Source organism: Guillardia theta (assembly GCF_000315625.1).
Source record: "Guillardia theta CCMP2712 unplaced genomic scaffold GUITHscaffold_112, whole genome shotgun sequence".
In the NCBI taxonomy this organism is placed as follows: domain Eukaryota; class Cryptophyceae; order Pyrenomonadales; family Geminigeraceae; genus Guillardia; species Guillardia theta.
In genome coordinates, this window is record NW_005434562.1 from 1,430 (window position 1) to 13,790 (window position 12,361).

Here is a 12,361-nt window from a genome sequence, read left to right on the forward strand (position 1 = left end):
CTCTCTCTCTCTCTCTCTCTCTCTCTCTCTCTCTCTCTCTCTCTCTCTCTCTCCTTCTCTCTCTCTCTCTCTCTCTCTCTCTCTCTCTCTCTCTCTCTCTCTCTCTCTCTCTCTCTCTCTCTCTCTCTCTCTCTCTCTCTCTCTCTCTCTCTCTCTCTCCTCTCTCTCTCTCTCCTTCGCTCTCTCTCTCTCCTTCGCTCTCTCTCTCTCTCTTTTGCTTCTCCCTGACTTCCATCCTCCTTCAGCTGGCGCTGCCTCCACTGCAGTCGCCTGCCTTGGAGTTTGTCCTGCGGAGGTCACGAGGATCCGAATGGTTTCCAACCCCTCCTATGGATCCGGCGCTCTTGCCGTTGCTGGTATTGCTCAGCAACCCACCTCATACTCCTCCTCATCCTCCTGCTCCTCCTCCTCCTCCTCATCCTCCGCATCCTGCTCCTGCTCCTCGGCCTCCTCCTTTGCTCTCTCCTCCTTTCCTCCCCCTCTTTTCCTCTTCTCTTCTCCTCCTTCTCTACCTACTTTGCTCCTGTGCCGCTCACCCTCCCTGCAGGACGGATCATCAAGGAGGAAGGGTTCTTCCGGGGGTTGTACGAGGGGTTCTCCTTCCTCCTGACCCGACAAGTCCTCTTCGGAATGGTCAAGTTCTTCGTTTTCGACACCTTCGCCTCCACCATCTACTCCTTCTTCCCCGTCCTTGGCGAGCAGGCTATCACTCAGCTCCTCGTCTCCCTCGTTGCCGGCCTCGTCGCAGGTGCTGAGAGCGAGCTGGGGTGGAGGTGGAGGTGACACGAGGACGAGCAGGGGTCAGCAGCAGCATCGTCTCGCAGCCTGCGGACTCGGTGAGTTCAACTGGGAGAGAGCTGGGGGGCTGACGAGCTGAGCAGGTTCTGACGAGGATGAAGGACAACTCATCTGTCGATGCGGTAAGTCATCAACCTCCCAATCCTCCCTCCCTTCCTCCTCCTTCGTCCTTCTCCCTGCGCTCCCTCTTCCTCCCTCCTGCCCTTGCTCTCTCCTTCTCACCCCTCCTCCACCTCCCTCCGCTCTGTTCCCTCCTCTCTACTTCTTCCTCCTCCTCTCTGCTCCCTCCCCCCTCTCGAGTGCTGAGGGAGGGATGGCAGGCGACGGTCGTGCTGGACATATGGAGGAACATGGGGCCTCGTGGGTTCTTTGCGGGTCTAGGCTCTCGGTGCTCCTCCTTCCCAGCTGTTCCGCACCTGACCTCCTTCCCAGCTGCGTGTGGGCTGGCGCGATCATTGCCGGGCAGTTCCTCCTCTACGAAGTCTGCAAGAATATCTTCCAGATCACGGCGGACGACCTCGCCCTCTTCCTCGATGTACTCCTTCCTCCTCCACTTCCCTCCCCCTCCCCCTTCCCATCCTCCTCCCCCTCTTCCTCCTCCTGATCCTCCCCCTCCCCCCTCCCCCCTCCCATCCTCCTCCTCCTGATCATCCCCCTCTTCCTCCCCCTCTTCCTCCTCCTCATCCTCCCCCTCCTCCTGCCCCTGTATCTTCCCTCGCTTCAAATGCCTTCTGTTACCCCCAACGCCTACTTCCCTCCTCTCTCTTCCTTCTCCCCGCTCCGTTTCTTCCCTCCTCTCTCTCCCTTCCCTCCCTCACCTCTCCCCTCCCTCTCCTCTCTCGCTCCCTCCCCCTTCTCTTCTTCTCTCTAACTTGTCCTGCAGGTCATCGGCAGCATCGAGTTTGGCTCTGCTCTCACAGAATGATCTCTTGAAACAATAAAACAAGGTGACAGGCTCCCGCTCCCTCCACCTCCTCCTCCCGCCTTCCACTCCTTCCCTCCTCTTCCAGCCTTTCTCCTCCTCCATACACACACACGCTTCTTCCTCTGCTCTGCCTCCACCACCACCGCATCCTCCATCATCTCATTGTCCCCCTCGGAGTTTTCTTCGCGTACGCCGCCAACTTCTGGTCGTACTCGTTGACCTTCTTGCTCCGCTTGCCTGCAGGCCTTCAGACGGGTCAACAAGCCCAGCTCTCCCCTTACTCTCTCTCAGCTTCGCTTCCAGCAGAGGCACCGCCTCGTTCGCTCTGCTCTCGAACGCCTGCCCTCTCACTTCAGAGGTCTCCTCCACTTCCCAGCTGCACTTCACCTGCGTTATCGCGTGATCCATCCCCAGCTCCTGCCCAGCTGTCTCCACCGACTTGAGATAGCTCTGGATCGCCTTGTCATACTGCGATGCGTCAGCACTCTCCTTCTCCTTCCTCTCCTTCCGTTCCCTTCTCCCCTCCTCTACCATCCCCACCCCTCCGCCCTCCTCCGCAACCTCCCTCCCCTCCCTTCTCCTCCCATCGACTCGCCTGTTGAAGGTGCTCGAACTCCACCGCCATGTTGTGATAGCACACGGCGAGAATCGACGAGTCCTGCACGCGCTCAGCTGCTCTTCGCCTCCTCCCGCCTCTTCACCTTCTCCTCCCCCATCTCGTCTAGAAATCCCGGCGTCACCCCACTAGCATAGTTCTCCCCAAGCAGAAGGTCCAGCGCACACTGACTTGTCGTATCAGATCTGTTACGCTCCCCTAAGGCTTGCTGACCTGGCAGTGCTGCAGGGCATGCTGGTGGCGGCCCAGCCTTGACAGGATAGCGCACTGATAGCCCAGCAGCTTCAGCTGGCCAACATCCCGCAAACATGCTGACTCACCAGGTTCAGGTGGGTACAAGCTGGATTGTCTGCCTTGCTGCTCGCGATCTCCAGCTTCAGGGCCTTCTCGGCGAAGCCTTTGCCGGGCGTCAGCTGAGGAGAGGAGGGAGCAAAGAAGCAGGGGAAACCTAGAGCTGTCTTGAGGAAGCCTCTCTTCTTGTGGATGCAGGACATGTTATTGAACGTGATGGCCAAAAGTTTCCTCCTTGAGTCCTCGAGTCAGGCTCTGACAGGAAGAGGAGCTGTCATGCCCTACCTGTCGTCAGCCTCCCCAAACTTCACGTCGCCTTTGGTCAGCTCCTTCGCTCGGTTCAGCAGGTCCATGGCCTGGTCAACGCATGAGCACAAGAGGAACAGGAGCGAACTTGATGCATGTCCCACCAGCTCGTAGTCGTCAGTCTGTAGCATCTTCATGGCAGCCACGTTGTACTCTGTCACCAGCCGCTTCCACTGCCTCACGGACTCGTCGTGGTCCAGGCCAAACGCCTTCACACGATGAGCCAGACTCTAGCGCATCAACCATGAGCACGATGAGAGGTCGTTGGTCAGATTACCTTCTCCATGAACGAGATGCTCTCGAGAGCAGCCTTGGCGGCTTGCGACATGGCAACGAAGAGTAGAGGCAAAGGAAAGTTCGATGGAGAGTTAAGTTCGAAGGATCACAACTGTCGAGGAGAGAAGAAAATTGTAAGAACGAAGGTAAAGATGGCCCAATTACGAGGATGGTGGTAGTGGTGGAGGTTGTAGTAGTGGTGATGCAAAAGCGAACAGAAGATCAGCAGGAGCAGGAGCACACGAGGTAGAAGAAGGAAGGAATGAGAGAGGGAGAGAGAAAGAGCAGGTGGGCAGGTGGGCAGCAGTGGGTCAAGCACAGCAGGCGGGTTTGGTGGAAAACAATGCAGTTGCGGACAACGGAAATGTTGGGGATACAGAAGGGGTGTTTCTGATATGATCAAAGGGGGTGGGGGTACTTGCAAATATTTGTGGGTAGGGTGAGGAAATCAGTGGGTGGTAGATATACCCCGGCATATTTTTAGGTGGGGTGAAGGAATACCCGTTTAATTTCTATTGTAAGGGTGGGTACCAGACTTGTGATTGACCGTAGCATGAGGCAAGAGGGGGTAGTCAAGAATCAATGAGGGTGGTATTCACGAAGGGTAGGGTAGGGGGTGGGGGTTGTCAGCGTGCAAACAGTTTTTTCCCAATGGTGGTATCAATAATGAACACTTCAAATTATTTCTATTTAGTTTTGAACTTTTAGTTTCAATTTTGAACCAAATTCCATCCCAATTTGAGCACTTTGGAATATTAGCTTTGCAACCGGAAGCGCGAGGGAAGGCCATGTTGGCGGCGAGGAGAGCAGTGCGGCATGCCGCGGCTCTAGCGTCTCCTCCGGTCGCCATGGGGGGCAGTAGAACAAAGCTGCTGCCCTCTCTTCGGCCTTACCACATGATCTCATATCACTCTCCAGGATGTCGCTCCCTTCCTGCGCCCTCTCTGTATTCATCCCCAGGATCCGCTACCATGCCTGCTCCCATGAAGGCTTCCTCCTCTCAAGTGATCCGCCAGCTCTCTGTGGGAGCTGCTCGTTCGGGCCCATCCATGGCGATGCCATGCTCTCTCTTGGGGTTGAAGGGCAAGGGAAGGAACTTTAGCAGTGAGGCGGCGCAGGAATTGGACGCCAAGCAGCCCCCCGCACCAGCGGTTCAGACGAATACCGTCCTCTGGCCTCTGAAGCCTCCCAAGAGGAAGAAGACTGTCACTTGGTATGGCGCGCGCATTTCTACCGACCCCACTTGCCCTAGTGTGATCAGGAGGAAGCCAACGACTCCGTCGCAGAGGCACACAGCCCTTATCGACAAGGAATATCTGTGGAAGGGCAAGCCGCTGAAGTCCCTCACGATCGGCTTGAGGAAGACGGGAGGGAGGAACAAAGATGGACGCATTACTGTACGTCATAGAGGAGGAGGAAACAAGCGAAGATACAGGATCATCGATTTCTTGCGTGCTCCTCCTCACCACGAGGGCGTGATCATGAACGTGGTTGAGAGGATTGAGTACGACCCGAACCGATCCGCGCTGATCGCTCTCCTCCGATGCACCACCCCTGGCCTTGGGAAGGCGTTCTCCTATATCATCTGTCCTCTCGGCATCAAGATCGGGCAGGAGCTCGAGTCGAGCAGGTCGCAGCAGGTCAACATGAAGGATGGCAACGCCATGCCATTGCGGTTCGTTCAGGTGGGAACGCTAGTCCACAACATCGAGATGACCCCTGGGAAGGGAGCACAGCTGTGCAGGTCAGCTGGAGCCGCTGCGATGCTGCTGGAGAAGGACGAAGCCACCGGCCTGGCGCTTCTGCGCATGCAGAGCAAGGAGCAGAGGTATGTGAAGCTCAACTGCGTCGCAACGATAGGGAGAGTTTCAAACCCCGAGCACATGAACCAGAGCCTGGGGAAGGCGGGACGAAACCGATGGAAGGGAAAGAGGCCCAGCGTGAGAGGTGTGGCGATGAACCCCGTTGATCACCCTCATGGAGGAGGTGAGGGCAAGAAGTCTGGCCGGGGCGTGTCGCCATGGGGTTGGAACACGAAGGGATACAAGACTGTGAGGAAGAAGAACCCTCTTATCCGCCTGCCTCGTTGGAAGGCGAAGTTGTAAGATGTGATGGAAGGATGATTGTCAGCATGCTGCTTGCCCGTCTTGTTTCATTACAGGGATCCTAACGAGAAGGCAGCCGCTGCTTCCTCCTCCTCACTGCTTGTCTTGGCCGCTCTTCTTTTGCAAGCCGATGAAGCGAGCCCACATCACCCACGTTGCACCTGCAGGTGTATCAGAGCAGGAGGGGGAGGGAGGGAGGGAGGGAGGGTGCAGAGGAAGCGGGTAGAGGAAGGGGGGGCAGTCAGGCTGGGAGTTTGAGAGGAGGTAGAAGACGAGGAGTAGTAGAGTTGACATGCATGTAGCACCTCCTACGATGTTGTTGCCAGTGCGGAGGACAAGCGACCCGGCCCTCCCCCCGGCTGGGGCGACACTGTAGAGCACCTGCAAGAAAAATGAGGGCGGGCAGGGAGGGGAGGAGGAGGAAAGAGGTAGGTGAGGAGGAAGTTTAGCCGAGGACGAGAAGTTTTGACTCACGCGCTCAAGTCCGTTGACGATCTGATATCGCGGGTTTGTGGAAACGAACATGAAGGAGGCCCAGCTGCCACGGCGATTTCAGGACTGAGAGGAGGAGGAGGAGGAGGAGGAGGAGGAGAAAAGCGGATAGAGGTGAAGGTCAAGGAAGAAGACCAAGAGGATAGAACAGAGGCGAGAGGAAGGACGGGAGGAGGGAAGGAGGAGGGAATGTCACCCCAAGCTGTTCGCCAGGACGTTTGGCATCCTCTTGTCGGAGCTGCTCGTGGGATCAGCCAGCTGGCGGATGAGGAGGAGCATGTAACTAGTTGGACGTCAGCTCGGATGCGAACAAGAGCGAGAAATACGCAATGGATGTGCCTCCCACCGATCCTAGGAAGCCGCAGAAGGCGAACAAGGAGCCCTTGTACATGCCAGCTCCGAACTGGGAATGAAAGAGTGAGAGTGGACAAGCATATCCGTCATCGTCGTCGTCGTCATCATCATCATCATCGTCATCGTCATCGTCATCGTCATCGTCATCATCATCATCGTCATCGTCATCACCCTTTGAGCTAGGCTGTACTGCCCCTCGGCAAACACAAAGGCAGGGAGCTTCGCCAGTTGAGCTGACAATCTGCTCGCCAACGTCAAAATTGCGCGAGGTTCTTGCTCAAAATCGAGACCTTCCAGCTGAGGCTGGCATCGCCCGCACACTGGGAGCTAGAAGCCAGATGAGCACAAAGTTGAGCACAGCTCCAACTGCACGAGATAGATGTCAGTCATGGCGACCTTCCTTTCCTCCTTTCCTCCCCCTCCTCCTCATCTTCGTCTTCGTCTTCCACTACCACCACCACAACCACCACCTCGACCTCGACCTCGACCTCGACCTCGACCTCGACCTCCTGCACCTCCCCTTTCTCCTCCTCCTCTTTTTCCTCCTCCTCTCCCTCCTCCTCCTCCCGAACTTAACTTCTACTTCGCCTCCGTCTCACCCGCACAGTCGGTGAGGAAGAAGTCGAGCTCCTTCAGAATATCCTTGCCTCTTGCCGCAACTGTCCCCGACATGGCGAGACCCAGCCCGACCGTCTCCTCCACCATCATCTTGTACGCGAATTCCGGGTCAGCCAGCATCTTGTCGCGCCATGCCGGCCAGGAGTTGATGAGGAAGCGATTGAGGGCGTTTGAGTAGGAGCGGAGGAACCTCGAGAGTTTCTCAGCTGACAGGGCCAGGGCCCCAGCTGGGAGATCCGACGGCTTCAAGTTGTACTGCTTGAGGAGAGCTGCGATCTCGCCGTCCACCTCCTCCTCCTCCCCTTCGCCGTCACCGTCTCCTCCTCTTCCTGATCGGCCAATGATCCCTCCGTTGCCGCCTCCAGAAGCAAGAGGAGGGAGGAAAGAGCTCTCCTTCCTGCTGTACGGATTCGCGACGTGAACGATCCTTGCGCTGTTTGATGTGTCAGCGCACGAGAGGAGGGAAACCCTCTGACATTACCGGGACACCGAAGAGCCTGTAAGGGCCATACGACAACCCATCCCTCCCGTGAAAGCCTGCAAGTCGCATGTAATGAGTTGACGGTTGGACCTCCTCCTTTTCCCTGTCCCAATCTTCCCTTCTCTGCTTCTCCCCTCCCCCTCCTCCCCCCCCTCTTCCCTCTCTTCACCATTCCTATCCAATATCCCCCGTCAGATCATGTTTGCATTGCCTGGGTTGGAGTGAAGGCCATGGCGCATCCGAGCATGAGGAGTTGCGAGACCAGAACGCCGACGACAACCTTGTCTCTGCTCAGCATCGTCTTGTCTCTATCCAGCCACTCTCTAGATCTCGCCAAGTTTGGTGCTTTCGACCTGTGCTGACCATAACGAGTCAAAAGTGTTTTGAGATGATCGAGCTGGAATCAAAATCTTTCCTTTCACCCTCCTCAATTCCATCTCACTTAGTGGGGGATTATGCCTCCGGCTCCCTCCCTGACCCTCCCTCCCTCCCTCTACCTCTTTTTTCCCTCACTCCCTCTATCTCTTCCATCACTCAATCCCTCTCCCTCTACCTCTTACCCTCCCTCCCTCCACCTCTTCCCTCCCTCCCTCCCTCCCTCCCTCCCTCCCTGCACCTCCTTCCTCTCACTCCCTCTATCCCTCGTTCCTCTCCCTCCCTCCCTTCACCTCGTTCCTCTCACTCCCTCTATCCCTTGTTGCTCTCCCTCCCTCCATCCCTGAGGCCACGAGGCCATCGGGATCCCAGGGACATGATTAGGAGGTGGGGGTGGAGGAGGGAAGTTATTAAGAGGGTAGGGGTAGTCAAGATATGGGTTTGCGCTTAATTTGATTGAGATTTGACCAGAAAGAATGGGGTCTTGTATGTGTAATTGAGGGGTGAAAATTATTGAAGTGTGGTGGGGGTCTATTTTTTCAAAATTAGTTGGTAGGGTAGTACAAAATATACGCGGAGTTGTGGGGGTATTTTGTTAGGGGACTTCCGTTACGATGACGTTACACATCACTCATCCAGCGACCCGGCCGGCCCAGTCCGGAGTCAATCGGCGAGTCCGCCTCGTCTGGGTGAAGGATCAGTCAACTTCGGACCCTACTAGTGTTAGAATTGGTGGTAGGGGTAGTCAAAGGCTTCAGTAGCCACCCCTACATAGCTATGTATTCGGCCTGTTCCATGCCTGGTGGGTGGGTAGGGGGAGTGAAAGCACGGGGCGGGTGGTCGCTTTTGAAAACGATGTCGAAGCAATGGCCGGAGTGAGCGGCGGCAGGTCAGTGAATTGGGCGTGCGATGGCGATGCGAGAGGGGAAGATGAGAGGGGTAGGATGCGGTCAAGAGAGAGCATGTGCTGAGGGTGAGAAGATATGGCATGTATTGTTATGATAAGAGGAGTAGCCGTCGGATTCTAGCTCAGTCAAGGTTGGTGTGACGACAAAGAACTGTAAAGTGGTGGCAGGGTGGGATAGGAGCAAGGAGACAGGAGGGAGAAAACTTCTTGACTAGTCATTGATGGGAATGAGCTGAAGGAATAGTCGAAAATCGTGCACGGTTGTGGAAGCAGCCTAGTCCACAGCGGCCGCTGTTTTTGACGGTAGAGAACCCCTGAACAGGTCAGCTTCGAGCGCCCAGGCTCGTCCAGGGCAATATGAGCCTGGAAACAATGGCTTCGAGAACATCCTTGCGCCTGCCATCGCCGAAGGTGCGATGCGGAGAGCATCTCAGCATGTGAGACTTCCTTCAGGGTTCGACGCGCTATCGCAGTTCGGCAACGCCTTCCAGGGAGCCTCCCATATCTTTCCCCTCAAGTCGCAAGAGTCCCCCAAGCAATCCCCACCTCCTCCTCGCCCTCCTCGTCAGTCTCAGACCATCAAGCCAGGGGAGATCTGGTGTCCAGAGTACGACGCAGAGCTTCTCCATTCTTTGAGGAGAGGAAACAGCCAGGCATCGACTCCTAAAGTTCTTCCTCACGTCGTGCAGGAGCTGAAGCCGCGGGCTGCCTCATCCACCATGCAGGACTCTCGCATTCACGTCACCTCCGACAGAGATCTCGACGTCGCGGCGCTCGACTCAGGCAGGGCAGGTGCTGGTCAGTCTCAGCAGCAGTCCTCCTCGCATCAGGGGGCTCCTTCTTCCAACGCCCGGACGACGATGCAGACGGTGACGACCAACGAGTCGCTGGAGCATCCGGTGAAGGTCACACACGGTGAGGAGGAGATCATCTACAACATTCCCGGGCTCGAAATCCTTCCGGACGAGACGGAAATCTTTCAGGAGTACCAGAATCAAGCTTGGAACGGGTGGCAGGAGGGAGTAGTACACGTAGCCACTCCCATGCAAGAGGTTACAGATGCTATGGAGCTTACAGAGAATCGGGCGGTGCGGGCACAGGTAAGTTCCTTCTCCTCCCCCTCCTTCGCCCCCTTCCCCTCGATGCTCGACAAAGCATTTTGTTTCTCTATCTCCTTTCTCCCTTGCTTCTCTCCTGCCGCTTATCCCTCCCTCCCCCCTCCTGGCATCTGATGATGACGTCACTTGTCAGGCAGTAGAGTTCTCTACCACTCCCGTGCGCTTCATGTCCCAGGTGCCCAACATGTTCCCCCAGAGTTTAGAACCTCAGAGCACGACCAAGAATCCCGTGAGAACCTCCCAGCTCGACCTCAGCGTCTCCCCACCTGGCCCACAGTACATCCCTCCTTCCGAGCAGAAGCCGATCCACAAGGAAATCAGGAGCGAGCCTCTGAGCATGGAATATCTCAACGTTCCGGCTCCAGCTCCAGCTCCGGCTCCGGCTCCGGCTCCGGCTCCAGCTTTTCCTCCTCCTGTTCATCAGCCACATGCTGCGAAGTGGGTCGGGGAGGCGCCGCCAGCTGGCCATCCTCCGGTTGACATCTGTGGGAAGTTTGCGGGCTTTCTGATGCCGTTTAACCGATGCAGTCGATGGCGAGTGAGGATTACATCTATCAGTACAGCACTTTGTCATACATCCAGCAGAGGAGTTGCTCGATGGTGTTCATGTAAGGACTGTTGCACTCTCCTCCTCTCCTCTCCTCTCCTCTCCTCTCCTCTCCTCTCCTCTCTCCCCTCTCCTCTCCTCCCCTCCTCCTCTCCTCTCCTCTCCTCCCTCTCCTCTCCTCCCCTCCTCTCTCCTCTCCTCTCCTCTCCTCTCCTCTCCTCTCCTCTCCTCTCCTCTCCTCTCCTCTCCTCTCCTCTCCTCTCCTCTCCTCTCCTCTCCTCTCCTCTCATGGATTCAACATGTCATGATGCTGTTAGGAACGTGGCTACCGTGCTGCTGTTGAGCGCAGACATCGTGCTGGTTAGCCACTGCCTTGCTGTCTGGGTTCCGAGTGAAGAGGTTTTCAGGTGAATGTGATCTTCAATCTCCGATTCTTCAGCGGAGGAGGGAGGACGGGTACATTTCAGGACCATCGCTGGTGCCTGATCGTCCACGAGAGTGTGAGGTAAGCCCAAGTACGTCTCGCTACCTCTCCTCCCCTCCTTCTGCCACGATTCTTCCTCCTCCTTTACTATCAACTCCTCCTCCTCCCTCGCCACTTTCATCCTGTCCTGCCTTGCTCCTCCTCATCGCTCCCTCCACTCGTCCTGTGCTATCTTCGTCATCCTCCTCCTCTCTCTCCTCATTCCCTTCCTCCCTTCCTCTCGTCCTCACTTGCAGCAAAGCTTCGCAGGCCTCGTCTCCTCCTTCGCATCAACTATTCTCCTGGTGCGAGCGGCCTCACCCTGTACAACCCTCACCCTTCCCAGATGTTCGTTGCGAGGAGATACCAGGCGTCGCTCGCCTGCCTCTACATGATCAGCATCCTTCTCTCCTCCGGCGGCCTCGTCCTCTCGGGCTTCGAGACGTGGATGGAAGAGGAGGGCTGGTCGCAGGGCCTCGAGCTCTCCTCCGGCGTCAGGATTCTCCTCCGATCCGTGTGGATTTCTATCAGGATCCTCCTGCTCCTGTCAGTGATAGACCAGCTGCTGTCCCTCGCTGACTCCTCCTCCTCCAGGGGGCACTGCCTGCAGATCAATTTCATCCGCCTATCCAACATGTCCCCGCCTCCTCTGCCTCCTGCCCCTGCCCCTGCCCCTGCCCCTGCCCCTGCCCCTGCCCCTGCCCCTGCCCCTGCCCCTTCCTCTTCTTACGCAGCATCATCGATGCTGGAAATGCAGCAGCAGCAGAAGCAAGGAGGCAACGTGGGCAACACGAAGCAGGAGGAGCAGGAGCGGACAGGGGCAGCAGGAGCGCAGGAGCGCCTGAAGCAAGCAAGCGTCGCTCTCCCTCGCTTCCAGCAAGCGCAGCCGCCACCTCCCTCCATGATTCTGGAGGATCAAACCAACAGGAATCGAACTTCTTCCCCCTCCTCATCCGGCATGCAGCATCCCAGCAGGAGCCCTCGAGGTGTCGGAGCCCAGCAACAGAACCACCAGGATGCCCAGCACAAGATCCAGCTGAACCTGACGCCGAGGAGCGCATCCTCTCAGTACTCTACGTCGTCCCAGCAGCAGCAGCAGGCTCGACTTCCTTTGCCTCCTCCTCCTCACAAGATCGCAGCCAACAGCCTGACTCCCAGGAGCCTTGACTTCTTCGCGTCCTCACAGAAGGGAGCAGGCAGCACAGCGTCTCCTCTCAGAGCCGGTTTCGCATACCCTCCTCCTCCCTTCCTCTTCCCTTCCTCTCCTTTCTCCCGCTCTTTCTCCCGCTCCTCTCCTCCTCAATTTCTTTTTCCTCTCCCTCGTTGTGATCTACTTGCAACTCCTCCTCCTTCACCTCCTCCTCCTTCACCTCCTCCTCCTCTTCCTTCGCCATCCCCCCCTCCCCCTTCCTCCTCCTCCTCCTCCTCCTCTTTGCATTTTTCTCCTTTCCTCAACTCTGCAGCAGTCAAATCACAAGAGGAAGCCACGCGTATGGCCAGCATCCTCCCAACAGATCAGGCTAGTCTCCTTGATACTTTGTTTGTTTCCTCCACCTTCACCGACTTTGTCTTTCCCCGTTCCTCCCACTGCCCCTTTCTCCTTCAACCCTCCTAATCCTCTTCTCCCTTTCCCTCCTCCTCTTCTTCCTCCTGCTCCTGCTCCTCCTTCTTCCCCTCCTCCTCCTACTC

General features: G+C 56.9%; 5 protein-coding genes across 5 annotated transcripts in view; 3 read left to right on the forward strand and 2 right to left on the reverse strand.

Moving 5' to 3' along the window:
- Positions 1–1,402, forward strand: part of GUITHDRAFT_79015 (hypothetical protein) — a gene marked incomplete at both ends in the record, with an annotated part of 2,015 nt that extends 613 nt beyond the window's left edge. The window contains 6 exons of the mRNA XM_005823190.1: positions 246–356; positions 548–748; positions 796–836; positions 882–911; positions 1,110–1,186; positions 1,231–1,402. Of these exons, the coding sequence (XP_005823247.1) occupies positions 246–356; positions 548–748; positions 796–836; positions 882–911; positions 1,110–1,186; positions 1,231–1,402 (632 nt within the window). The remainder of the gene's footprint in view (positions 1–245; positions 357–547; positions 749–795; positions 837–881; positions 912–1,109; positions 1,187–1,230) is intronic.
- Positions 1,403–1,877: 475 nt separating this feature from the next.
- Positions 1,878–3,264, reverse strand: GUITHDRAFT_117499 (hypothetical protein; the record flags this gene model as incomplete). Its single annotated transcript, XM_005823191.1, has 11 exons — positions 1,878–1,960; positions 2,005–2,062; positions 2,111–2,191; positions 2,343–2,381; positions 2,425–2,505; positions 2,553–2,606; positions 2,660–2,736; positions 2,788–2,864; positions 2,916–2,986; positions 3,041–3,166; positions 3,214–3,264. The coding sequence occupies 11 exons, from the start codon at positions 3,262–3,264 to the stop codon at positions 1,878–1,880; spliced, it is 798 nt and encodes a 265-aa protein (XP_005823248.1).
- Positions 3,265–4,477: 1,213 nt separating this feature from the next.
- Positions 4,478–5,275, forward strand: GUITHDRAFT_46987 (hypothetical protein; the record flags this gene model as incomplete). The annotated part of the gene is made up of 1 exon (XM_005823192.1): positions 4,478–5,275. A coding segment is annotated over one exon (798 nt), but the record flags the coding sequence as incomplete, so codon positions are not given.
- Positions 5,276–6,092: 817 nt separating this feature from the next.
- GUITHDRAFT_117501 (hypothetical protein) lies at positions 6,093–7,303 on the reverse strand (the record flags this gene model as incomplete). The annotated part of the gene is made up of 4 exons (XM_005823193.1): positions 6,093–6,404; positions 6,483–6,529; positions 6,763–7,214; positions 7,263–7,303. 4 exons carry the CDS (start codon positions 7,301–7,303, stop codon positions 6,093–6,095), a joined length of 852 nt encoding a protein of 283 aa, XP_005823250.1.
- Positions 7,304–8,546: 1,243 nt separating this feature from the next.
- GUITHDRAFT_117502 (hypothetical protein) lies at positions 8,547–12,287 on the forward strand (the record flags this gene model as incomplete). The annotated part of the gene is made up of 8 exons (XM_005823194.1): positions 8,547–8,610; positions 8,872–8,955; positions 8,998–9,644; positions 9,796–10,137; positions 10,191–10,270; positions 10,527–10,616; positions 10,943–11,895; positions 12,139–12,287. 8 exons carry the CDS (start codon positions 8,547–8,549, stop codon positions 12,285–12,287), a joined length of 2,409 nt encoding a protein of 802 aa, XP_005823251.1.
- Positions 12,288–12,361: the final 74 nt, after the last annotated feature.